The sequence below is a fragment of the Hyperoodon ampullatus genome, assembly GCF_949752795.1.
Source record: "Hyperoodon ampullatus genome assembly, chromosome: 14".
Lineage (NCBI taxonomy): Eukaryota > Metazoa > Chordata > Mammalia > Artiodactyla > Ziphiidae > Hyperoodon > Hyperoodon ampullatus.
Genome location: NC_136927.1, coordinates 88333337 through 88356679, shown reverse-complemented (window position 1 = coordinate 88356679; position 23343 = coordinate 88333337). Strand labels below are relative to the sequence as shown.

Here is a 23343-nt window from a genome sequence, read left to right as displayed (position 1 = left end):
CCAGTTTTGACTTTAGAATCCTGTACACAGAGGACCTGAAGACACTTAGCAGAGAAGTTCTCCCTGCAGCATCCCTGCACTCCACCCCCAGGTCCCTGCTCCCCACTCCGCACCACCTGAGCTCACCCACCCCTGCCTCATTCCTCCAGGACTTGTCGTCTACCCGTGGTCGGCACATTCACGTGGTGCCCCAGCAGAGCGGGGCCACGAGGACGGGAAGATGGCCGCACACTGTTGGCCCAAGGAACAGGACCCTCTTCTTCCCAAGGCCCACCCCCCTCTCAGTGAGCCCCTCCACCCACCCACCCAGCCGAGGACACGGGTGCCCTTCCTGCACCACAGCTGTTACAGCTGCAGCCGGACGATCTTGGGAGTTCACGCGGCTCTCACGCCAGGCCTGAGCCCTTCAGTGGGGTGGATCCTGGCCGGCCGGCCACCCTCGTGCTGAAGTGCCTGCCTGCGTGGCTCTGGCAGCTCAGCCCAGACTCCACTGTAAGCTGGCCGGCTCCTTCCCATGCTCCATACCCCTTCCCCAGAGACCCCACAGCTTTGTCACCAACACACCCTCTCATGGCACTGAAGATCTAGAATTTGTATTTGAGACCATCTATTTCCTGCCTGCCTCTCCCTAGGGTGCAGGGATCCTGCCTGTCGGTTACTTTGCCACTCTTTCGCCACCTTCCTGAATGAAGTAAGATACACCACACGAGCTTAAGTGGGTTTTCCCCCAAAGGAATGCTTTATTGACAAATCACCCGTTATCTACTTTAAGGAAAAGATAAATCAGTTATTACACCTGCATCCTGCCTTCCCATCACACCCCATCTGAGAGATTCCAACCCTGGGGAAAGAGCACAGAGCAGCGTTCCTCCCAAAGCACGAGTGTGGACTGCAGCCACCCCCCACCCCCCAGTGTGTCTGAAGTGACCAGCAGACACTCAGGTACCAGACAGCACATCACAGTCGACCAGAGAAGACACTGAGCTGACGGCTCCTTCCCTTCAAGAGTGCACAGATGCCGGCGAGGTCGCTGCCCGCTAAGAGCCTGTAAGGCGCAGAGCTGCCCCTCCAGGTGCGCCAGACGTGGGGCCCTGGGTGAGAGGCTGCTGGGCTGTGGCAGCATCGGAGCGGAAAGAGATCTTTGTAGCTCCTGAGAAAAGGCAACAGCAGAGTCCCAGCTGACCCGACGCCCTGGCCCTGACCTACCTGCAGGGTCTGCCTGTTGCTCGCTGGCCCTGGCGTGTGCCACACACGCAGGTTGGAGCCACTGATCGGTGATGTGCCAGCCAGGCCCAGCTTGCAAAGGGGCAGCGCCAGCCCTCTGTGAAGGTGCTGGTCTTTCTTTCTCTCACCCCCACCGGCCAGCGGGAGCTGCCCCAGTCACTGAGGGGAGCAAGAAGCCAGTTTTCTATTCGGGGATGGAACGCACTCGTGAAATAAAACACACCACTGGCACAGAGGTGCTGTCCCTCGGCTGGATGCAGGATTTTACATAGTGCTCAAAATCCACTAAAGAACCCTCGTTTATATATATAAAAACATTATAAACAAATAAAACATAAGGCGATATAAGGCGTGCACTTCAGCTTGAGTCCAAAGGAATAATATTTCTAACTGTGAGGCTAAAGCTGCTTTGCTTAGTTTTACTTTTTGAAAAACCCACTGCTTTTAAAAAATAAAGAATTTGCTTTTCTTAAAGCTAGATCATTAGTGTAATGATTAGGCATCTGCTGATCATCAGCTTTCTGGAAGGTCTCAGAAAATGGGTAGTTTTCCTGTTTGGCATTTTGAAATAAAACTGCAGATCAGGCAGGGCTTTCTGGATGACTCTTCCTCCTGCGACTTAGGGAAGGAGTTTAGAAACCACCACGCGTTTTATACTTAGCGCTCTTCCCCCCCCCAACCCCGCTTTCAACATGCTGATCAACTAACAAGACTCCCAACAGGAGCTTGGCTTTGGCTCACACCCTGGGACCCGCCACCCTGCCCGCTTCCTGCTCTGAGGCAGGACGGCGCAGTGATTTGCTGATCTGCCGACAGAAGGGGAGGCATCTGTGTACAAGACATGTTCTCTGACCCATGCGAGCGCGGCAGCCACGTCTCCACGGGGATGGTGTGATCGTTCTCAACACCCGCCGCTCGAAGTTGCAGTTGTGGCGATGAGGGTGTGCTTGTTCCGTGGCCGGGCAAAGCCGCTATGGGCTTAGAAGGGCGTGTGATCAGGCAGGGGTCTGTCTCCACTCCCGGTCGGGGAGGGAAGGTTGTCACTGCCATTCTCTCTGCCACTGACAACCTTAGACTACAGATGGGAAAAGACCAAGAAAGAAGAACATGAGACAGGGCAAGCACGCACGCCTAGCAGATCCTAGGCCCGTACTGGGAATTCAAGGTGTCCGATCTCTACGTGAGTTTATGTAACATGGACCCCGCTCAGCAATAAAAGAAACAAATCACCAACACGGGAAACAGGCTGGATATCTCTCTAGGAAATTACACAGAGGGAGAAGAGCCAATCCCCACAAGACTACATGCTGCATGGCTGCATTTACATGACGTTCTTGACACAACATAAACGGAGAGCAGATGAGGGGCTGCCAGGGGGCTAGAGCAGGGGGTAGGCAGGCCTCCATCTCTGTGGGGATGCTGGAACTGTGCTCTGTTGTGACTGTAACAGCCACTGTCTCCTGGTTGTGACACTGCAGGATGTTACCACCGGCGGAAACTGCACAAGGTACAAGAGCTCTCCGTATCATTTCCCATAACTGCACGTGAACCTACAATGACTAGTGACGTGTCCCACCCCGGTCCAGATCCAGTTACCTTTATGGTCCCAACTCGGTCCTCGAATGACTTGAAGGTGGCAGAATTCCTTTAGAGAGAGAAAGATGTCAGTATAAGGAGCACATTGTTTCGTCACCCTCCTAAACCTGAGGAACTCGGGGTTAGGGTCATCCTCTGGAGAGATCCCGAGGTCTCACTGCAAAAACGTGATGAGCCAAAAAAAAGGGGAGGGGGCGCACATGTTCCGGGCTTCCCCAGGACAGAACCGAGGTCAGCCACCCCCCGCCAACTGCAGGACAGAAGATCTGCATGCCACCAGCTGGTGAGCCCCAGACTTCATCTGGGCAAACTGCGGACCCCTTGACTGGGCAGCCAGGGGATGCTGGGCACGTTTCTGCTGCGCCCTGAATGCACATCTTGGGGTTATGGAAAGTCCCACGTGTTCTTCACATAGATCTCTCACAGAAGGCGAGCAAGAGGAAAACCAAGGAGCATTCGGAGAGCAGAGAGTGACGAGGAGGCAGAGGAGAAAGCAGGCCAGGCCTGGTCCCACCCAGCCCCCGTCCCCCTCCCTGGCTCCGCAGCTCCCTGAGCCCAGGCCTCTGGAGGCAGCCTGTCAGTGACCCCTGGCACGCTCAGGGGGCAGCAGCTGCAGCAGATTCTCCTGGGACGGGGACATGAGCTCTGCGGGGACCCAGGCTGCACTACAGAGCAGGAGCGAGCACAGGTGGGAACTTCGAGGAGGAATCGGTCTTGGCTCTGGCTGTTCTCAGGATATAAACAGCCACCATAAAAATCTCGGAGACACCTGAGACTTCTTGGCGTGTGCAAGCCTCTCTGCACCTTCCGGCCCGGCCCTGAGGGCAGCCCTGGAAAGTTCCAGGTGGAGCCCAGTTTGGGGCCTCACCCCCACCAGCTCTTCAGCCTCGAAGAGGTATCTCCCAACCCTGAGCCAAGAGGACGCTGAGGGGGAAGGTGGTCCTTGGTTCAGGGGTTTGGGGAGTGAGACGGACCAGCTGGAGCCACCCCCTCCCACCGGCCTCCCAGTGGGGTCCCAGCGGGCTCGGGGAGCCGTGGGGTGCGGGGGCACGTTACCTCATGGCCGGCATACTTATGGAGTGGCGGATGGAGTGGCTGCTGCTCGGAAGCGTGGTAGGAGCAGAGAAGGAGAGTTAAGGCAAGGACAGGACCAGCCTCCCCGTGCAAGAAACTGAGGCCCCGCCCGCCCGGCACCACTGAAGCAGAGAAGCTGCAAGGCTGCCCTCGGTGGGGAGAACCAGACCCGGGTGCCCCTCGCATAGCCCCAGAAGCGTGACACTGCCGGAGGAGGGTGCTGGGACAAGGAAACTAAGATGCCCTTAGCCTGGGGTGCTAAAGACACTTCTGGTGCCAAGAACCGCCAGGTGTCCCCACATGACTTCACAGCAAGCTCCAGAGAGGCCAGCACGGCAAGTAGGAATATTTAAAGTCACAGACTATTCTGGATTTGGGTTCCAGGCCTCCAAGGCGGAGGAGCAGCTTGATCAGCACGAGGTAAAGGACACTCGGGAGGCTGTCTGACCCGGTCCCACGCACCCCGCGGCAGAAAGGGCGCTCGGTTGCGGGGAGGAGGAGACCAGCTCCACTATGAGGGGCAGGACCGCTTCTGGGGGAGGACATGGGGACACGACGGCTTGAGGGCCGGCAGGGCCCCTTCCAGGAAGAGAGTCAGGGGTGGGCCGATGGCTACTCGGTGAGGCGGGGTCAGAACGGACGGCGACAGGACCCAGCCGGCTGCACAATCAGGGAAGGAGCCCTGCACCCGTCACGCCGCTGGTGACCGCCTTGCCGTGCCGGCCCCACCCCCACCGTCCTCCGCAGCCTCCCCCCGGGGCCAGCCGGGCCAGCGTGTCCAGCGTCAGTCTTACCTAAAGGAGTGCGAGAAGGGCCGAGCCCTGAGAGCGGCGGCAGGAGGAGAGTAGAGATGCAGCGTTAGGAGGGGCGCCTGGTCCTGCCCCGGCCCCTCTGCTCGAGCTCCGGAAGAGCACAGGGACCCCGGCGACCACGCTGCCGGAGGAGGGCACGTGCCCCCTCTCCAGCCTCTGCCCCGCCCTCTCGGATGCGGTCACATACGAGGGACCCTCGCATCTGACTACGCCACAGACTGGAGAGAAGGAGCCCCAAGAAACAAGCAGAGCGAGGGCGTGAGGTGCTCTTCGGCCCCCGGAGTCCATGCCTCACCCAGGACCCCATCAGCCTGCACTCCAGCTGGGCCGGGGCGCCCCCTGCACCGCAACAGGGCCTGAGACACCCCCAGGGCTGAGAACTTCATGCTCTGGCTCCATCACCACAGATGACAGAAGCTGACCGAGAAATCTGAGCGTGCCCAAGGGCAGCTGCCCGGGGGGGCGGGGGGTTGGGGAGGGGGACGAGGCCACCCCAACGTGGAGATCATTGCAGAAGTGACAGTCACATGGCCTGATGTACCCACACCGCTCTGGTGGGCGGCAGGACCTGCTTCGCTCGGCGGGAGAACGAGCCCAGTGGTGAGAAGAGGCACGTGTCCCGTCAAAGGTCACCCAGCTGGACGGAGGCCTGACCCTGCTTTAACTGGGTCTTTGGCCCCAATCCAGTTCCCCAGCCCCGGGGATGCAGAAGGCCTCTCGACCCGGGCTACTCCTGGATGGGCCCTTTGAGACACCAGTGTGGGGCTGCTGTCCTTAAGGACTGAGCAGCACCTGACCCTGAACGTGCAAGGGAGACCTCCCTGGGCCTGGTTCTCCTTCTCGAGAAGCTGGCAACTCCGTCAGCCTCGAGCTCCAAACCACGGAGGTAAATGGGCCTTGGCCTCAGAAACCACCTGAGACCACGTGGTGAGGCGATGGGGACACACCGAGGACCCTGAGACCCAGAGATCACAGCACCACTGGAATCATGAGAGCAAAACCAGCAGCAGGCACACAAGACCCCGGTATGAGACCCCAGCCAACAGGCACCGTGACCATGCGCCGGTTCCTCTGCCGGGCTGACTCACACACGGCGGGCACAGGACCTGCAGCGACACGGCCACTCCGGGTTCTGAGCAGAGAGTGGGGGCAGACGGAGCACAGGCCGCATCACCGCTCCCCCAGATCGAAGCCGTTCGTTCGCGTGAGGAACTGCCCAGCAGGTTCGCCCGCAGCCGCTTCCACACGCGCCAGGGGCTCCGCCCTCTCGCCTGCTTTCCACCCACAGTGCTCCGAACACACTCGAAAGTGAGTGAGAATACTGAACATGAGCGCGTGACACCAAAAATGAAAGAGAATGTTCCCAGAAGACGACGAAGCAGATCTGTCACCTGCTTCAGGTGCCCTGTCATCAGAGCAGCCTCTGCAGGAAAGCGCGGACCCGAGCAGACGCTCCCCTCGCTCCGTGACGGGCCCTGGGAGTGAGGCCTGGCCGCCAGGGGCGTGTGATCAACCTGTCGCCAGGCTTACCCCAGCCTGGCCCAGGTGGTCACAGCAGGCATCCCACTGAGTGTCAAAGGAGACTCGACCCAGGAACACACCCAGAGTCAAGCGGAAGCCAAGCAGCATGAAGCCTTGGGGAGCAACTGCCACGGGCCCTCCTGCTGCCAGGGCAGAGCCACCGCCTGGCGGGGGGGGGTCCCTCTTGTGCCCGAATCACATCCATGGTGGGCAAGGCCTGCATCCGAGCGTGGCCCGCAGGGACCCCCAGTGTAGAGGGTGCACCCGAGGCACAGACTGCCTATTACTGACTGTTCAGCTTCTCCGAAGGTTGGAAGTTTTTCAAAATAAAAAGCTGGGGGGTCAGGGAGAGGAGAGGGGTAACGATGTCAAACAAACACGGATAAAACGTGAGCACGGCTCCAGGCACCAGCTGTCCTCTGCTCAGCCGGGTGGGGCCTGGGGCTTGTGAGTGCCTGTGGCCAATCGGCCAGGGCAGGGCTCCTATCTTGAGGCCCACAAGGCAGCCACAGGCTGTGAGGCAGGGAAATGCTTACCCTAAGCAGGCAAGAAGGAGCCCACTCAAGGAAGGGTGAGAGGTGAGGGGTCAGGGCCGGGGGGACCCCCAACGCTATGCTCAGCAGGCCAGACCCACGGCAACTCCATAGGATTCTTGGCTATGAGGAGACAGGGCAGGGCCGGCAGTGGAACCCGGGGGGCCAAGTCCAGGGTGCCGGCGATGGGGATGACCCGCACTGCCCGCTGTCTCTCACCAATTAGTCCCAACAACCCCGAGGGAGGCCCTCGTGAGGGCACAGCGAGGAGGGAGCTCAGCCAGGAGTCACACTCTGGCCTCTGGCTCCAAGGAGGCCCTGCGGGGGCAGCAGCAAATCCCAGAGCAGAAAACTCAGGGTGAAGCCTGGCTTGGGAGCGGCGTGGCCATCAGGCTGGGGGTGGGCACTGCTGCGTGTGGTCCACCTGGTACCCGGGCCCCCACGCTCCCTGGCCCCAGAGGCACTCAGGTGGCCACCAGGGTCTCATCCACTTCTGGGACAGAATGCTCAGTCGGGGGCCCTAGTGTGCAGCTGCACGCTCTCTGGGGGCAGGCCTGGCAAACACCCCGAGAAACACCACGCTTGTCCTCGACTTGTCCAGGCTGGCGGGCCACCCAGGCTGACGCTGCCCCCAGGCTGAATCGTTTTCTCTCCATGGAACTTCAACAAGAAGCATCGCCTCCACCAACCCCAAGTACCAAAGTTACCCACAGGCACCAGTGACCCCCCACCCCCACCCCTCACCCCAAGAAACATACAAATAAATGGCAGAGGTAGCTGGTAAACAAGGGTTTGTGAACCAACTGGTCCGGGGCTGGTGTGGCCACACCTGCGGGTGGTGAGGGGCCCCTGAGGCATGTGCATCTGAGCCTGGAGGCTCAGGCAGGCTTCCGGCAGACCCTCTAGTGGATCTAAAACCCCTAAAACCCCACCTGCCCGTCCCAGGTCTCAGGGTGGAGGTGTCGGGCCAGGGAGTCTCACCTCATGTCCCCAAGCTTCCGGCTGATGGCAGAGCCCATGGTGGACAGGGCTGCTGAGGTCTTCTGTCCTGCCTGAGAGAGGGTTTCTTGGGTCTTCTTGTAGCTGGAAGGAGAAACACCAGTTAAACCAACCAAACTGAAGGCATAGCCATGCCTCCCCACACCAAGGACAAGGCACCCAGAGAAAAGAGTGGGCGGTCAGGCGGTGAGTGAGCCTGGCCACCAGGGAGAGGACACGTGTCCTGTCTCAGGGCCCCCAGGGGACTGCATGAGGGACAGACGCAGCACTGCCAGGTCACGACCCCCCACCCTGTAATAACACCGTTTTCTACTCTTCCTGTAATGCAGGCTCCCCTCCCCTCCGTGGAAACTTACTTGCCCCACCCCTGCAGCAAAGAGGCCCGCAGAGCCCAGGGCCTACGGCCAAGCAGACCAGCCCCATAGGCCCTCCTGGGGCTTCTCTTTTCTCTTCTCGTCTAAGACAGTCCTCTGAGGACAGAACAGCTCGACCACACCCACAGGGGACGCAGCCGGCAGGGCGGCCTGTGCCGGGCCAGCCTTCAGACCCCGAGCAGCCCCTCCAGCCCTCCACCCTCCTGTTCTGCATCTACCATGTCCTTTGAGAACTGGTTCAAGGGGGTGGTCTTGGCGCCCCAAGGAGACAACCTGTTCCACACCCTCCTGCCCCATCCACCCACAACGAGATGGCTCGTGACCTCAACGGCAGTGGCACAGGCACGGGCAGGGTGCCTGGGCCACAGGGACGGCAAGGACACCCTCAGGCCCAGGCTGAGAGCCAACACCTACAGCCGCCAGCACCCCACCCCGCCCCCCGTCCAGCCCCCACCAGAAACAGAAGACACAGCAGCCTGAACCCAGGAGCTCCTTTCTAGCCAAACTGGCAACCCCACAATAATGGCTCGAGATGGTAGGGCTCCGGAGACGCCAGCCGGCTCCGGCTCTCCTGGCACCCCCAGGTCACAGAGGGCTGGCTCGGACGGCACCAGCAGTGGGGCTTCCCGGCCCCTTTCCCATCCACCCTGCATCGTCGCCCTTGGGAGGCCCCACGTGAGCGCCTGCTACCCGCCTCCCTCAGGCCAGCCTCCTACCTGGAGCCCTGCACTCCCCGTCCTGTCGGGACGGCCTGGCCCCAAGCACCCCGGAGGGGCCTCCCTCCCCTCAGCTGCAGCCACTCACAGCACAGCAGGGCCCGGGCCTCAAAACATGTGTTGCTTCCCAGCAAGAGTTCGGAAGTATCTTGAAATCGCTAAGACATCTGAGTTTATCTCAGTTTCCAGAAGGTCAGTAATTCTGGAACACATTGTTAATAACGGGGAAAAAATAATTTCTAAAATCCTTGCTGAAAAATCTGCTTCTGCGTTTTCTGGATTCAAAAACTAAGACGCCTCATTCTGAACGCAGGCCTTAGAAAACCCTGACAACGAGAAATTCCTCCCCCAGTGATAGTCTGACACGATCACAGAACTGAAGTGAACAGGAACTGAAAGTCCAATCACCTGCCCAGCGACCCAGGTATCTGGACAACTGGGGCCTGGACAGGATCCCCCGGGCCGAGCGACAAGGTCCATTCTAGGCCACAGCTGATTCGTACTAAAACCCAAAGTCCATACCCTCCTTTCAGAGGGTTTCCACACAGACTGTGGTCGCAGTTCTCCCAGGTGCATTCTGACTTGAAGACGCCTTCACCCGGAGCTGCCACCTACACCATGGCCTGTCTCAGCGTCTCTCAAGACGGTGGCAACAGAAGTGGAGCATCCTGAGGGTGACCTAGAAGGGGGCCCAGGCACTGAGTCACCAGCAGGAGAGGCGCGTGCTGTGGGCCACTGTGCAGGGCAGCACCCCTCTGGGACAGATGTGGTGCAGAGGCCAGGGCAGGGCCAGCGTCTGTGTCCTGGCAACTCGGCCCCACCCGTGCCTAAGAGCACCAGGCTGTGCGGCCCTGGCCGCTGCCCCTTTGGGAATTCCTTTCACCTTGTAGGAAAACAAAGGCCTCCTCCCAGGATCAGTGAGCGTGGCTGTCAGTCAGAGGGAGGCATCTGCTGGATGCTCCTCCTCCAGGATCCTCCCTTGGGGGGCCGTCTCCACCTGCCGCTTGGTGGGGCACGTGATCCCAGACTGCCTGGCCAGAGGATACAGCTCCCTGACCACAGTGAAAGCACAATTTTACTGTTGGTCTGCAAGGCTGGGAAGATACCATCCAGCCCCATCAGGCATCCCCTGACCACAGAGGAGCTACCTGAGAACAAAGCCACTGTGGGGAGAGTGGAAGGGGGAGGGACACAGGTTGGGAGCGCTGGGCGGAGCCCCGGGCGGAGGGCCTGGAGCAGGGGCTTCTCGCCAGGCGAAGCCTCCCCGCCCCTCTTAGGCTGACACTATCTGTAGCTGTGCTTTCTGTCACCTGCGACCAAAGAACTCAATATGCCAACGAGTGACTATGCAATTTATTGGTGTCCACGCAAAGCACGATTTTAGCTATGATCTACCTAAAAAAGGATCCCATTAGGTGATCACTTCACGACCAACAGAGCATGGCTGCTGAATCAACAGCTGGCCGAGGGAAGAGACCCCCTCCCAAACGGCATCAACCCACTCGTGACAGGACCGCTGCACCAGAGCTAAGTGCTCGGGTTGCACACACCCGCCTCCTCCCCCTGGGCGGCGCTCTCCGAAAGGGATCCACCAGCACACGGATCGCGAAAGACAGGGTGGCTCCGAGGCTCTGGATGCGGAACCCCAGCAGCGGTCTCCGGCAGCCACCGCTAGGGAGGCACCAGTCAGGTGCCCCCGAGAGCGCAGAGCAGCTGTGTCGTGTTGTCCCCGTCCTGGGCTATCATTGCAGAGATGCCTCCAGCCCTGACAACTCTACCACCAGACTTGGGGCTAAGACCTCATGGCCGCTGCCTGATGAAGCACGTGAAAAGGGCCATCCCACCAGCCACACTTGCAGGTCCAGAGCCACAGGGTCCGTTCAGAGGAGTCAGAACCGTGATCGTCGGATGGTATCCCAGCAGCTTCCCGTCAACTAGCTTTACAGAACAGCACTAAGATTTCCCAAGGCTATTTTCAGCTTTGGTCTGCACTGTGAGCCTGCCTGCAGTGACGGGCTGCCCTACCAAGCCACGCAAACAGCATGAAACTCCAACCACCAGACCCGGGCACCCCCCTCGTGACCCCAGGCTGCAAAGGCTCCACACACACAGCTGGCCAACCTGGGCTTCCAGGCACCTCCAAGACAAGCTGGGTCACAACCGTTTCCTTTCAGCCCAACATAGAAGGGCTTTCTGCCTGTGCCTTCTGGCAACCACGACAGCACTTCCTTCTAAGCAAGACATCCCAGAAAGTGACTATTTTAAAATACCGCAGGAGCTTCCCTGGTGGCGCAGTGGTTAAGAATCCGCCTGCCGATGCAGGGGACACGGGTTTGAGCCCTGGTCTGGGAAGATCCCGCATGCCATGGAGCAACTAAGCCCGTGCGCCACAACTACTGAGCCTGCACTCTAGGGCCCGCGAGCCACAACTACTGAAGCCTGCGCGCCTAGAGCCCGTGCTCCACAACAAGAGAAGTCACCGCAATGAGAAGCCCACGTACCACAATGAAGAGTAGACCCCACTCGCCGCAACTACAGAAAGCCTGCACACAGCAATGGAAGACCCAACGCAGCCAATCAATCAATCAATCAATAAATCAATACATACATACATAAAATCTAAAAAATAGTAATAAAATAAAATACTGCACCACCCAGTTCAAAGGCTATAAACAGAATGGAGCATGAATGAAGTGCTATTATCTTGTTTAAGAATCTCAAATAAAACGTCGGGAGTCCTCCTGGACCAGAGCTCTGTCAGACACGGAGAGCTACCCATGAGGGTTCTGCCCTCTACTTATTTTCTGTGTGGCTGAGAGCTTGGCGCTTCTCAGGCCAAAGGAGCTCCTTCGAGATCTGACCCGCACGGCCCACGCTGCGCCCCCAGCTCAAGAGCCACCCCTAAGTGCAAGAGACCCTGAGAGCACCACAGCTGGAGCCAGGTCTGCAGGGGAAGGAGGGGGAAAAGCACCATCAGCATCAGTCCAGATGGCGCCCAAGGTGCATCACCAGCCAGAGACGTGGCCCAAGCTCAGCTCTGGCCTCTGATCTGAGGGACACACATCAGGCAGGGGGAAGTTTTCAGTGCAGTCTGGTGGCGGAGTGAACTTCCTTCAGCGTCTGCACCCTCTTCCAGAAGCATTTAAAGGACAGTTTCTTTTGTGTTTGAGAGGAGAAAAATATTAAAAATAAAATAGCCAAGAAACACCACAACTAGGTCTGAGCCACGTGTGCACAGCCTCCCTGTCCCTCAGAGAAGTGTCAGGAGGGGAGAGGGTGGAGGTGCCGGCAGCAGAGGCACTCACAGGTCCGACTGGGTCACTTTCTCATTCCACTCTCCAAGTTTCTCAGAAGTTTTCACGTAGCTAAAAACAGAAAGTCTGTGGTAAGTGATTTAGAAAAACTACTTCAACTCAGGTTTCAAACTTGCAAGTGAAATTCCAGGGAAAACAGAGAAGGACCACTTGGCAGGAAGACTGAAGGTTCAGCCTGCTTCTGCTCAGCACTGGCTCTGCAGGCCCAGGCGAGGCACCTGCAGGCCCGGCCGCTGATGCCGAAGGAGGGCCTGCTCACTCGACGGAAGCTGTCTCTTGGGGTACAGCTGGGAGGAGCAAGCAGGGCACAGCCCATGGCCCCAACACAGTACTCTGACAGCCACCCTTTGGGGTTCAAGGCCTACAATTTCCTAGGACAGAGAACTGGGCCTTTCCTAGGGCAGATTTATGAAAATTGACTTGGTCTTCCTGTGGGAACATGGCTTCTCAGACAGTGGGAGACATCCCCATACCCCACCTTGGAGGATACGTTTCAGAGGAGCCGCACAGCCGCACCACCCAAATTCAGAGAGATGCGGCACAGAGGGTCTGGGTCAGAGGTCCTGACCACGTCATGCTCATGAGACGGACTCATGTCCACTTTGGCAGACGCTGACCTGTGGGGACCACTGGAAAACCAGCCTCATTAAGCACCTAATTCGTGTTCTCTCCAATTTAGACCCTGAAACATATTCTTCTTGTCAATTTCTGCTTGGACAACTAGCTAGCATGTCTGCCGCCTTTTAAAAACACGTGTAGACTCTACCCTCTTTGAATAAATACAAATGCAGTTGCTGGCAAGGATTCAGGGCCCCCCGCTGGCTGCTTCCAAGCGGCACACTTGCTGCCCCTGTTCCCAGGAGGCCCCTCACCCCCAGGACTCAACGCCCATCGAGCAGGTAGAGCAGACACTCACGCGTTAGACACCTGTACATCATGCCAACCCCTGGACAGGTTCTGCTTCAGGCCCTCCAAAGTAGAAAGGCCCAGCCTCCTCTTCAGCTCTCCACAGTGCCTCTCCTTGGCTGCCAGCACCTGGCGCAGAGTGACAACTTCCTCCTCCACCTGCAAAAGCACGGTTACCAGGATTCAGCCACCATGGCAGGAAGTGACCACCATCCTTACACACGTCGCAGTGAAGGCCTTCTCAGAACCACCTGAGAATTTTCCATTTACAGAAAACACAGTTCGTCTTAGGAATAGTCTACAGCAGGCATCGGTTCTGTTTGTATGTGGCACCAGCACCTTGACTTCTTCTGGAGAACTGTCCCGCCCCCCTAAGCCGAGTGTTCTGGCGGGGCTACTGATCACAGTGCCCACCTGTGGATGACGAGCAAGGCCTGTCGGAGCTCCTCCCTGGGACTAGGAACGGGCGTTAGAAGAGAGCAGCCCCTTTCTGTCCAGGCTCCGGGTCTGGGTGTGAGGAACAGAAGGTGGGAGGGGTGGCAGCCAGGCCCCATCTGCACCATGGGGGAATTCCACACGTCGGGGGAAGGAAGCAGAGCTGACAGACGGATGGGTGGCCAGAGACCCACATGACAGAGAAACAACCCTTATGACAACATTTGTGTTCCCAAGGTCAGCTGCAGGCCTCGGCAAAAGCCACTTACACAAGCCCAAAGAAAATTCTTTTTGCTTAAAGTAATTTGAGTTGGGCAACCGAGAAAATCTTGACGATGACGACCAGAACCTTCTCGTGTCTTAAAACAGAGTGAACAACAGAGAGGAGCGTCCCTTAGAGCCTTCCTGCTTTAGATTCTCAATACTTCCTGCTCCTATGTGAACAACTACTCGAAAAAAAAAGGCCCTTTCTTAAAAAAACGACTGTTTGGATTAAGGCACTAACAACAGCCTGAAGCCCTGTGTATCACTAGATCCTGCTTTAGAAAATACTGCAAAAGAAACGATTCAAAACTACAGGATCACCTAAGGCCAAACTATTACCAGTCACCCCAGCAGTGACCCTCGGTGACTTGAACTTTCCATTTATGGTGCTTTGGGCACATGGGCTTAAGGGCACGTGGACACGCACGCTGAAAATTTTAAGAAACACAAGAGCTTCTTCATTTTGCAATTCACCTCTGAAAGAGACCTAAACCAACATTTCCTGAAATAAAAGGCAAAACGTAAGTCTCCTGGGACTTCCTGCTACTTCTCCTTTAACCTCCGTTCAATTCAGAAAGGGCGGCTTCCTCTATGGTCTAAAACCTGGTCCTGGGGCTGGGTTTGTCCACGTGACCAGCTCTGCTCAGACCCAGGCCTGGACCCAGGATGTATCAGGATGGGCTTGTTTCCGAAGACGGAGCAGAGAACTGCAACAAGCGTGCTCCAGCCTCTGCCTGACTGATGCCAACAAGTTCATTTCCCCAGATTCTGGAATCTCAAGCGAGTCACTATTAGACTCTGTGTCACACCGTAAAAAGAAACACTCTTGGCAGTTAGTCTGAATTAAAATCATACACAGACACTTTTGTTCTTAACTCCTATTTCCTCTTCAAGAGCTCTCACTTTAAAAAGATCACATGAAACGCTTTTTACAGAAGAAGTATTTTTAAAAGAAAAATGAAGAGCCAGGGACGGATATATCCATGGGGGTCTTGAAAATGTCGTGTTGATTCCAAAAGAGAAACTCCCAGCAGATGGCGTGCTCAGAGCAACTGCCCCAGGTGGATATTCTCCTCATGGAGCACCTACAAGGTGCCAGACACACGCAAACCAAGGGCTGCAGAGGGCAGTTTCTGTGGGGCTCCAGGGACAATCTCCCAGGGCAATTTCTCCAGAGCACAGCCAGCACTCTGGCCCCTCATTAGGCTGGGAGGGCCTCACAGTCACCCCCGGATGGACAGCCATGAAACAACACCTTTGCAAGCTCAGCCCTGAGCTCCTCCGCCTCAGCATCTGTCAGACCCTCGACAGCAGGAGCCTGGGCGGCCACCGCTGTGTCCACAGGGACGTCCGTCATGGAGTCGGAGAGCAGACCTTTGTTAGGAGAATTCAGGTTGATATCTGCCAGAGACAAAATGCGGTCAGAGAGCATCGAATAAGAAGTCACACAGGAACAGAGGACAGAGGTCTCCACCAAGGGAGAAGCAAGGGGGCAAGAGCAGGGTTAGGGGGAAGGGGCGGGCGGCCCGCGGAGACAGTGCCTCTTCTCTGAAAGGTGCTGCAAAGATGGTTTTGGCCACCAGACTGAGCGCAGCCACATCTCAGTCCACCCAAGTTGCTTCTTCAGGTTCTAGAAATGCTGGCACAAGGCAGCCACTCCCTAAATCTGGTTCCTCCTGTAAGAATACTATCTTCACAGACAGGAAACCTTTGTTAAAAACAAAGCCGCTGGATCTAACAGCTCTTCCACTTTTTAGCGTGAAGGAACTTAATACAGCTGTAAACACAACCAGCACCACTTTCCAATCAGCTGCTCCGCCAGGGCACAGGCTAAGATTACACACAAGGAACACAGTCATCCAGCCCCTGTGGGGAGTCAGCAAAACAAAATCCGTTCAGTTCATCCTCGACCCTCACCCCACAGCAAGAAGGCTGCGCCGGTGTGCAGAGGGCACTGCCTCCCCACACCTCTGCTGTACCCAGACCAGGCTGGAACCCCTGCGTCACGTGTGTTCTCCACGTTAACGCACTGTCCTGTCTGCACTAGAAGTTTACGGGGAAAACGGGGCTACGTCAGTTCTTTCCGATTCCCAATGCAAGGCCGTCGTTGTTTAGTACGTTACACAATCAGCGTTGAAAACATCTTCCCTTTTGATCAGCACATTCTGTGAAGAGACGGGCTCTGTAGGGTGTTTGGCACATTTAAAAGTCAATTAAAGGGAATTCCCTGATGGTCAGTGGTTAGGACTCTGCGCCTGCACTGCCGAGTGCCCGCGTTCAATCCCTGGTCAGGGAACTAAGATCCCACAAGCCAAGCGCGGCATGGCCAAGAAAAAAAAAAAAAAAAGAAAGAAAAGTAAGTTAAAGGCACGAAGGTTGCAAAACAGTAAAAGTGTCTTTAACTGCAGGTATGTTTGTCTACTCTAGAAACCCTAGAATCTGCTAAAAATAGGCGAAATGCCCTTAATACCAAAGACACTCTATTCAGCTGGCCGTGTCATTCCCTTCACATGTCCCACAGCTGGAGCCACGCACTTCTGTGGTGCTCTAGAGATGTTCACTAAATGAAGCTTTTCTTTTTAATCAACAGATTTCAATATTTAACTGAGATCAACCTACGTGGTTTTACTTCATCGTTTGTACCTGCTATGTTGAACCTACTCAAATTCAGTAAGTGCCTTAAGATCCCTACAACTCTTCTATTCTTAAAAAAAAGATGAAGGCCCTCAGACAGTGTCTGCTTATACAGCTAAAACTGGATCCCATGGAAATCACCCCCAGATAAAACTGTACACTCACCAAACATGCTGTGCACTGCCCAATCACTGGGTGAGCCCAAGCTCAGTACCCCCCTGCAGGCAGATGCTATTCACACCCTGACTTAGAGGAGACCAAGGTCCTTACCAAAGGACCTACAGAGAGAATTAGCACGGGCTGGTGCAGTAGGCAACACCAGGGGGCCAGAGCCCCTCACCTGGGTGAGTCTCCGCTCAGCCTGTATAATCATCTGCAAAATGGGGTTTTTTTTGGACCATTATAAAAAGGTTATTCCGAAAATGGAAAAAGATCTGAGAGGGCTTCCCTGGTGGCGCAGTGGTTGAGAGTCCACCTGCCGATGCAGGGGACACGGGTTCGTGCCCCGGTCTGGGAAGATCCCACATACCGCGGAGCAGCTGGGCCCGTGAGCCATGGCCGCTGAGCCTGCGCGTCCGGAGCCTGTGCTCCACAACGGGAGAGGCCACAACAGTGAGAGGCCCGTGTACGGGAAAAAAAAAAAAAAAAAAAAAGATCTGAGAAACAGGCTTGGAATGGTGTCTGGCACATAGTAGGTGCTCAGTAAATGTTTTCTGTCGTTCTCATGACCGGAACCCCACGCTTGTGACGAATTCTAATGTTTAATTAATATGCTGATACAGATCAAACGACAGAAAAGCACCCTGAAATCATCCAGTGTAGTTACATCAACGTAGTATTAGCACTCCCTCTAGAGCCCCAGAATGGAAGACAGTCTCGTACCACCTCCTCAAGATCTTAAGCTTCTGGGCCCGCTCCACACCCCCCAGCGGCCACCTCAAACTAGTCTGGGATGTCTGTTCCGGAAACAGGCCTGGTAGGCTGGGTGTGCCCCTGACTCACTGCACCATTCCCCCTCCAGACAACTCTGAAGTAGACTGGGCTCCGAGCTGCGTTGCCACCCAAGGGGCGCTGCGCCCAACGCGAGGACGGCGTCGCCTCCCCTCCCCTCCCCTCCCCGGGCGCCGCGCACAGCACCTCGGCCCGCATCCAGGGCCGGATGGAGTGTCCCCGAGGGCCCTGCGCAGGGCGGCCCGCCGGGCAAGAGTCGGGCGGGGGCAGAGTGGGAGCTACCCGGAGTGACGAAACCCAAGACCCTGGGGCGAGGGAAGGGCGCTGGGGAACCAGTGCTCAGAGCGGTCCCAGCGGGGGCGGAACACCCGCCAGGAGCTTCGAGGCCGCGCGCCTGGGAGAGGAAGAGGTGTCGCGGGATGGGCGGGCGCAGGCGGAGGGGCCCAAAGGCCGCCACGCGGCGCCGGGCCCGCGGGTACCTTGGCCGGCGGAGTCCATGTTTAGGCGGCGGCCGGGCCGCAGCTGGCGTCGAAGCCGCGGTCGCGGGCGCAGTGGGAACCGAGCGGGCCGCACCAGGTGTCGCTCGCCGCTTACGCACCAGCCAGCTGAATCGCCTCAGGCACCGCGGCATTACGTAATCAACAGCGCGACGACCCACTTCCGCATTGACGCGCGCACCGCCCCCCCCGTCCCGCCCCCACGAGCGGTGTCCAATGAGAGAGTGCTTTGGCCTAGTCCCGGTTCATCAGCTTCAATCTGATTGGCCGAGGCTGCGGACGAAGCCGGAAAGGGAGGCCGGCCCACCAGCGAGAAGCACAGGTAGAACGGTCTTGAGGTGCACGGGGTAAGGTGGGAACTGGGAGGACCGTGCAACATGGCGCTACGGGATCACGGAGGTGGGCCTCTAGGAGGTCTCCAAGGTGTTTGCCCCTGCCTGCGAGCGCCACGGCTCACGTACTTCGGCAGGTCAGACTCAGGCCGCTTGCGATCCCTCCGAGGCCTGATCCACTGACTTTGGGGCTCTTTTTCTTTTTGGGTCTGTCCTTTTTGTAGGGATTTTAAAGTTGTATGGGGGTTGCGCAGAAAAAGGCGCGACCACGAGTTGCTCTCTTCTGTCTGGAGGCGCCTCTCGACCCCGTGTTCTCTCACTTCCTTTTCACAGCAACCCGGTGAGGCAGATGGGGCCCTCCCCACTTTACAGATGAGAAAACTGAGGCCAGAGTTACTTGCCCATCACTCAGCTAGTTGAGTTGCTTCCTGCAGACTCCGGAGAAGAGTTTGCCAAACTTGTCAAAGGAGAGGTGTGTAGCCATTAGGCAACCCGGTCCCGCTAAAACAAGTCCCACGACTACCCTTCCTTGGCTACTAATTGCCTCTGCAAGCAATCCATTAGTGCAGGGGCCGGGCTGCACAGCAGGAGGTGAGCGGCGGGCAAGTGAGCGAAGCTTCATCTGCCGCTCCCCATCGCTCGCATTACCGCCTGAACCTTTCCTTCCCTCCTGTCCGTGGAAAAATGGTCTTCCACGGAACGGGTCCCTGGTGCCAAAAAGGTTGGGGACCGCTGCTTTAGTGGTATTCAAACCCTTGAGGATCTGACCCTTCTGGACAGCATTCCCCCTAACAGCCAAGCCACCCTGCATGTACTGATCCCTAGGAAGGAAACCCATTCCTTCACCTGGCTTACTTCTCTTACTGTCTCAGCTCAAAACTCACCTTCTCCCCATAGGTCTTCCTGGTACTTTAGGTCCCCTTAAGTACCTGCCTCTGCTTGCACTGGCCCAGGTGCATCCAGGCCAGGTCCTGCTCTGGTGCCATCAATTATATGCCTGCCCCACTTGCCTTCTTTCAGCTTTTCCAGAGTTTCTAGCTGAAACCACGCTGGCTAGCCCCTGTCCCCAGGGGTTGAGGACAGCCAGTAGTCCCTGCTTCATACAATTAAGGGCAGGTGGTAAGGATGCGACTGCATTACAGATGGTGGTGGGCAGAGGGCTTGTCTCTCATTCTGTATGGCATCCCTGAGCCAGGAACAAAGCAATGAGTGGTCAGTGCAGGTGTGTCTGTAGTCCCACCTGGACTGCCTGCCACTTACTCCGAGTCTGTGGTTCCACAGTGAACCCCATCCTGTAGAAGCCAGGAATGGGGCGGGGGGAACCCTATGAAGCAGCAGCATCGCACTCCTGGGGAGGTCCAGCTGCTAAGACTTTTACAGCCCTTCCAAAGCCAGTGTCCTTTCATAGTTAGAGGCAACTTGCATAGACCCTTCAACACTCATCTTTCCCAGAGTCATCCTGTAACCCAGGCCAGGTGAAGGACGCCTCCTGGTGTCCCACAGCCCATGTTCACACCATCCTTTCTAGGTGATCAAGGCACCCATCACACAGTGTTGCCATAAACTGGATCAGGTTAATCTTTGCATTCCCCTTAGGACCTGGGAGCAGACTGGGACCGTGCACAAATGTTGGAGGGAGGAAGAGAAAGGAGGGAAGGGGATGCCCCAGTGAGGGAGAGTGCCAGGTCCCTATGCACTGCCCCACTCTCCCCCAGACACCAGGTGGGGATCCCAGGCAGGGCCAGCTTTACTGGTTTGGGGTGGGGGGTGGGAGAAGGGACACGCAGAAGCACGGTCTACAGCCTCCAGGGCAACTGGAAGCCCTCGGGTTACAGCGGACTACAGTGGGTCGCCTCCACGTTCTTGAGGTGCTGGCGAGCCAGAAACAGCGCGAGCTGCCGGCGGCGCTGCCGCCGGCTCAGGCCCTGGCCCACTAGCCAGGGGAAAGCGAGCCCGTGCGGGCCCCAGGCCTCCTCGTCCTCCTGCCGGTCCTCGCAGCGCGCGCGGTAGAAGCGCAGCAGGGCTAGGCACCTGTCGTCGTTCACGCGGTAGCGCGCGTAGAAGGCGGCCTCCTGCGCCAGGCTGCTGGCATGCAGCCATCGGGTCACGACAGCGAAGCCCTCGCGCGCCATCACGGCGGGGTAGCGGTGCTGCAGCAGGCGCAGGAGCAGCTCGTTGCCGCGGTGGCCCTCCACGTCGCCCGACGGCAGGGGGCGCAGGGGGCCCGAGGTGCTGACCACGTCGTCCAGCGTGCGCCGGAGCAGCAGCACCGGCCCGGGGTAGCGGCACAACTGCTCGGCCACGTTGAGATTGAAGTGCTCGCGCACCACCAGCCCCTTCCAGCTGTGGGGCATGAACTTCAGCGCCAGCGGCACGAGGTCTTCGAAGGTGGCATCGAGCACCAGCACGCCCAGCTCCGGGTACGTCATGGTGGCCCACGTGGCCGTGAAGCCGCCGACGGACCAGCCGTAGACCACCACGTGCGCGGGCAGGAAGGGCAGGCGGTGCAGCGCGGACTTGACCACCACGTCCATGGCGTTGGCGTCGTGCTGAGGGAACGGTGCGCCCGTGCTGCCCCCGAAGCCCAGGTGGTTCCAGCCCAACTCCGAATAGCCGGCCTCCAGCGGCGCCGACAGACAGCCCATCTCGTAGAAGCCGGCGTTGCCCTCGCAGCAGATGACGAGGCGTAGGCCGCGGCCATAGCTGCCCGGGCGCTGGCGGCGGTCCATGAACATGGTGTCGATCTCGTTGCCGTCACAGGCCACCAGCTTGGCGCGCCGGCCACGGCAGCAGTCCACCAGGCGCTCCTGGACCTGCTGCAGCAGCGGCAGCAGCGCGCACGTCATCAGGAACATGGAGCCGGGGTACATGAGCCAGCGGCCCATTGAGTGGGCCAGCGCGTAGCTGGCGAGCTGGCCGGGCAGCTCACAGATCTGCTGCAGGAGGCACTGTGCCTGGCTGCGCGCCCCGCGGGGCGGCCACCCCTGCGCATCTTCGCCCAGCGCCGCGCCCCGCATCAGCCACACGCCCGCTGCGGCCGCCGCGCACGTCATCCCAGCAGAAGTCCACACGCCAGCCGCGGAAGTTGTAGGTGTAGTTTGCCGTCAGGTAGATCTTGAACAAGTGCACCAGCGCCTTCACGAAGCACACCACGCACATGGGCGCCGAGGCACTGGGCCCCGACAGAGAACCCTAGGGCCCAGTCGCCGGGCCGGGTCGCGCTTGCAGTGGGAGGTCTAGGTCTGGCCCGGAGGGTGGCGGCAGGGGCGCGCGCGCGCGGGGGGCCGCCTCGGGACATGCCTCCTCAGAGCTTGGCCCTTGTGGCCTTTATGACCTGGGCCCACCGGGGCCCAGGGGAGGCGTCCTCTGCCCGGCGTGGGCTGGCTTTGTGAGTCACCATTGCCCGGGAGAGGCGGCCCTCTGTGATGGGCGCGCAAAGGGTTTCCGGGCTTGGTGGAGCGCCCCCCCACCCCGCCCCCGCCCGGGCCACAGCCTCAGGACCCTGGTGCGGCCACACCCTCGCCAGGCCCTCTTTGGCCCGCATCCTCCCGGGGCCTCATTAGCCTCTCACCCACGCCCAGGGCCACTTCCACCCGGGCCTGAGCAGCGTCTGGCCCCTCCTCCTTGAACTGTAGGTGGACACACAGGCCAGAAATCAACAGTGCTGACCTCTTCCTGGGTCTCACCGGGAAAAATGCAGGGCTGCCCACGGCCCTGAAACCCCGCCACCTCCCGAGGCACTTGTCCTGGTGGGAGAGGGAGCAGAGACAGGACTAAGCAGCCCTGGGGATCAGGCTGTGTGAGAGTCTGCAAAGGCTACGTGGGCCCCCCAACAGGCCGGCCAGGGGGAGCAGCTCCCTGCCCAGCCCTCCCAGTGCAAGGGCGGAGCCCAGGAAGTCCCTGGGGAAGCAGCGAGGCTGGCTGGTGGGGCTCTTTGCTCACTGCCTGTGCCCCTGCCCTCCACACCTTCCTTCCCAGGAAAGGGGGTGAGCGCAGACTGGAACCGCCCCGCCCCTGCCCCCCGCCCCCCCCGAGCTGTTCTGGATCCTCTTTCCACTGACGCCTGCAGAGGCAATGACCTTCTCCAGGTGGGTCCTGCCTGGCCAATGTTCCTCATTTTCAGCCCCTGGTCGAGCTCTGCTCTCCCTGAAACCACCCCACGAGATGTCCCTTCCCCTTTTCTGGAGGGTTCTCGTGGGTTCTCCTCTCTCTCCTGCACCAAAGTGGGCCTGCCCACCTGAGGGCGAAGAGGGCCTGGCAGGGTCCGTGGGGGGAGGCGGAGCAGGGCCAGGTTCCGGGGGCTCCTTCAACAGTTGCCTGGACCTGAAAGGGAGTTTGGCAAACCCACCTGGACCCTCGGAACCCAAGAGGCCTGCCTTGGAGACCCCAGCCCTCTGGGGAGGGGGCTCCAGGCCCCAACAAGTCCTCTCTGCTCTACTGCCCTGTGAAGCTGAGTTGGGGGCATTGCTGGCCCAGTCAGCTGCCACCAGGCTTGGGACACAGAGCTGAGGACGGCTGCTGTCCTCCAGGGTTGGTGGGCAGGAGGGGTCAATGGGCAGAGTGAGTGAGTTGAGAGGGTTGAATATCTATCCCCCCAACCCCTGTTTCCAGGTAAAATACAGAACACCCAGTTAAATTTGAATTTCAAATAAACAACCAATACTTTTTTTGAGTATAAGTATGTCCTAAATATTGCATGAGACATACTCATATTAAAGTATCATTTATCTGAAATTCAACTGTAATTGGATATCCTGCTTTTTGGTTGGTTTGTTATTTTTTGCTAAATCTGGCAACTCTACCCCCAGCACCCCTCCTCCCAGGCGCTGAGATTCTCATCTTCCTGATTATCCAGCTCCTATCCCAGACTGGGTTGCTTCACTCATCAGTCAGGTCCTGAGGCCCAAGAGGGTGGCTCAGAGTCCACAGTCCCACCTGGGTGGGGGCTCCGCCCCTGTTCCTTCTGCCCTGAAAGCACTTCACCTCTTTACTAGGTCCTGGGTGGCAGCAGGGGCAGTGGGGGGACCACCCCAGGAGGGAGCCCGCAGGGTGCCATGCCTGGGGTCAAGGGATGGGCAGAGCTGCCCACGGGGATTGGTGGTCCTGGTCCTCCTGAGAAGTCTGCCCCGGCCCTGAGGTTAGGGGGAGCGTGTGGGCGTTT

At 58.3% G+C, this 23343-nt stretch overlaps 2 protein-coding genes across 13 annotated transcripts; both read right to left on the bottom strand.

The window, feature by feature from the left end:
- Positions 1-2203: 2203 nt before the first annotated feature.
- TPD52L2 (TPD52 like 2) lies at positions 2204-17862 on the bottom strand (the record flags this gene model as incomplete). Of its 12 annotated transcripts, none has more annotated exons than XM_079719662.1 (9): positions 2204-2299; positions 2821-2869; positions 3877-3921; positions 4689-4715; positions 7742-7843; positions 12155-12214; positions 13080-13228; positions 15024-15169; positions 17833-17862. In XM_079719662.1, the coding sequence occupies 9 exons, from the start codon at positions 17849-17851 to the stop codon at positions 2204-2206; spliced, it is 693 nt and encodes a 230-aa protein (XP_079575788.1). The 12 variants fall into 12 exon arrangements, with proteins under 12 accessions (XP_079575788.1, XP_079575792.1, XP_079575793.1 ...); XM_079719666.1 differs by having other exon boundaries at positions 3877-3918; XM_079719667.1 differs by lacking the exon at positions 4689-4715.
- A 2149-nt stretch (positions 17863-20011) lies between these two features.
- On the bottom strand, positions 20012-21235 carry ABHD16B (abhydrolase domain containing 16B; the record flags this gene model as incomplete). Its single annotated transcript, XM_079719990.1, has 1 exon — positions 20012-21235. One exon carries the CDS (start codon positions 21233-21235, stop codon positions 20012-20014), a length of 1224 nt encoding a protein of 407 aa, XP_079576116.1.
- Positions 21236-23343: the final 2108 nt, after the last annotated feature.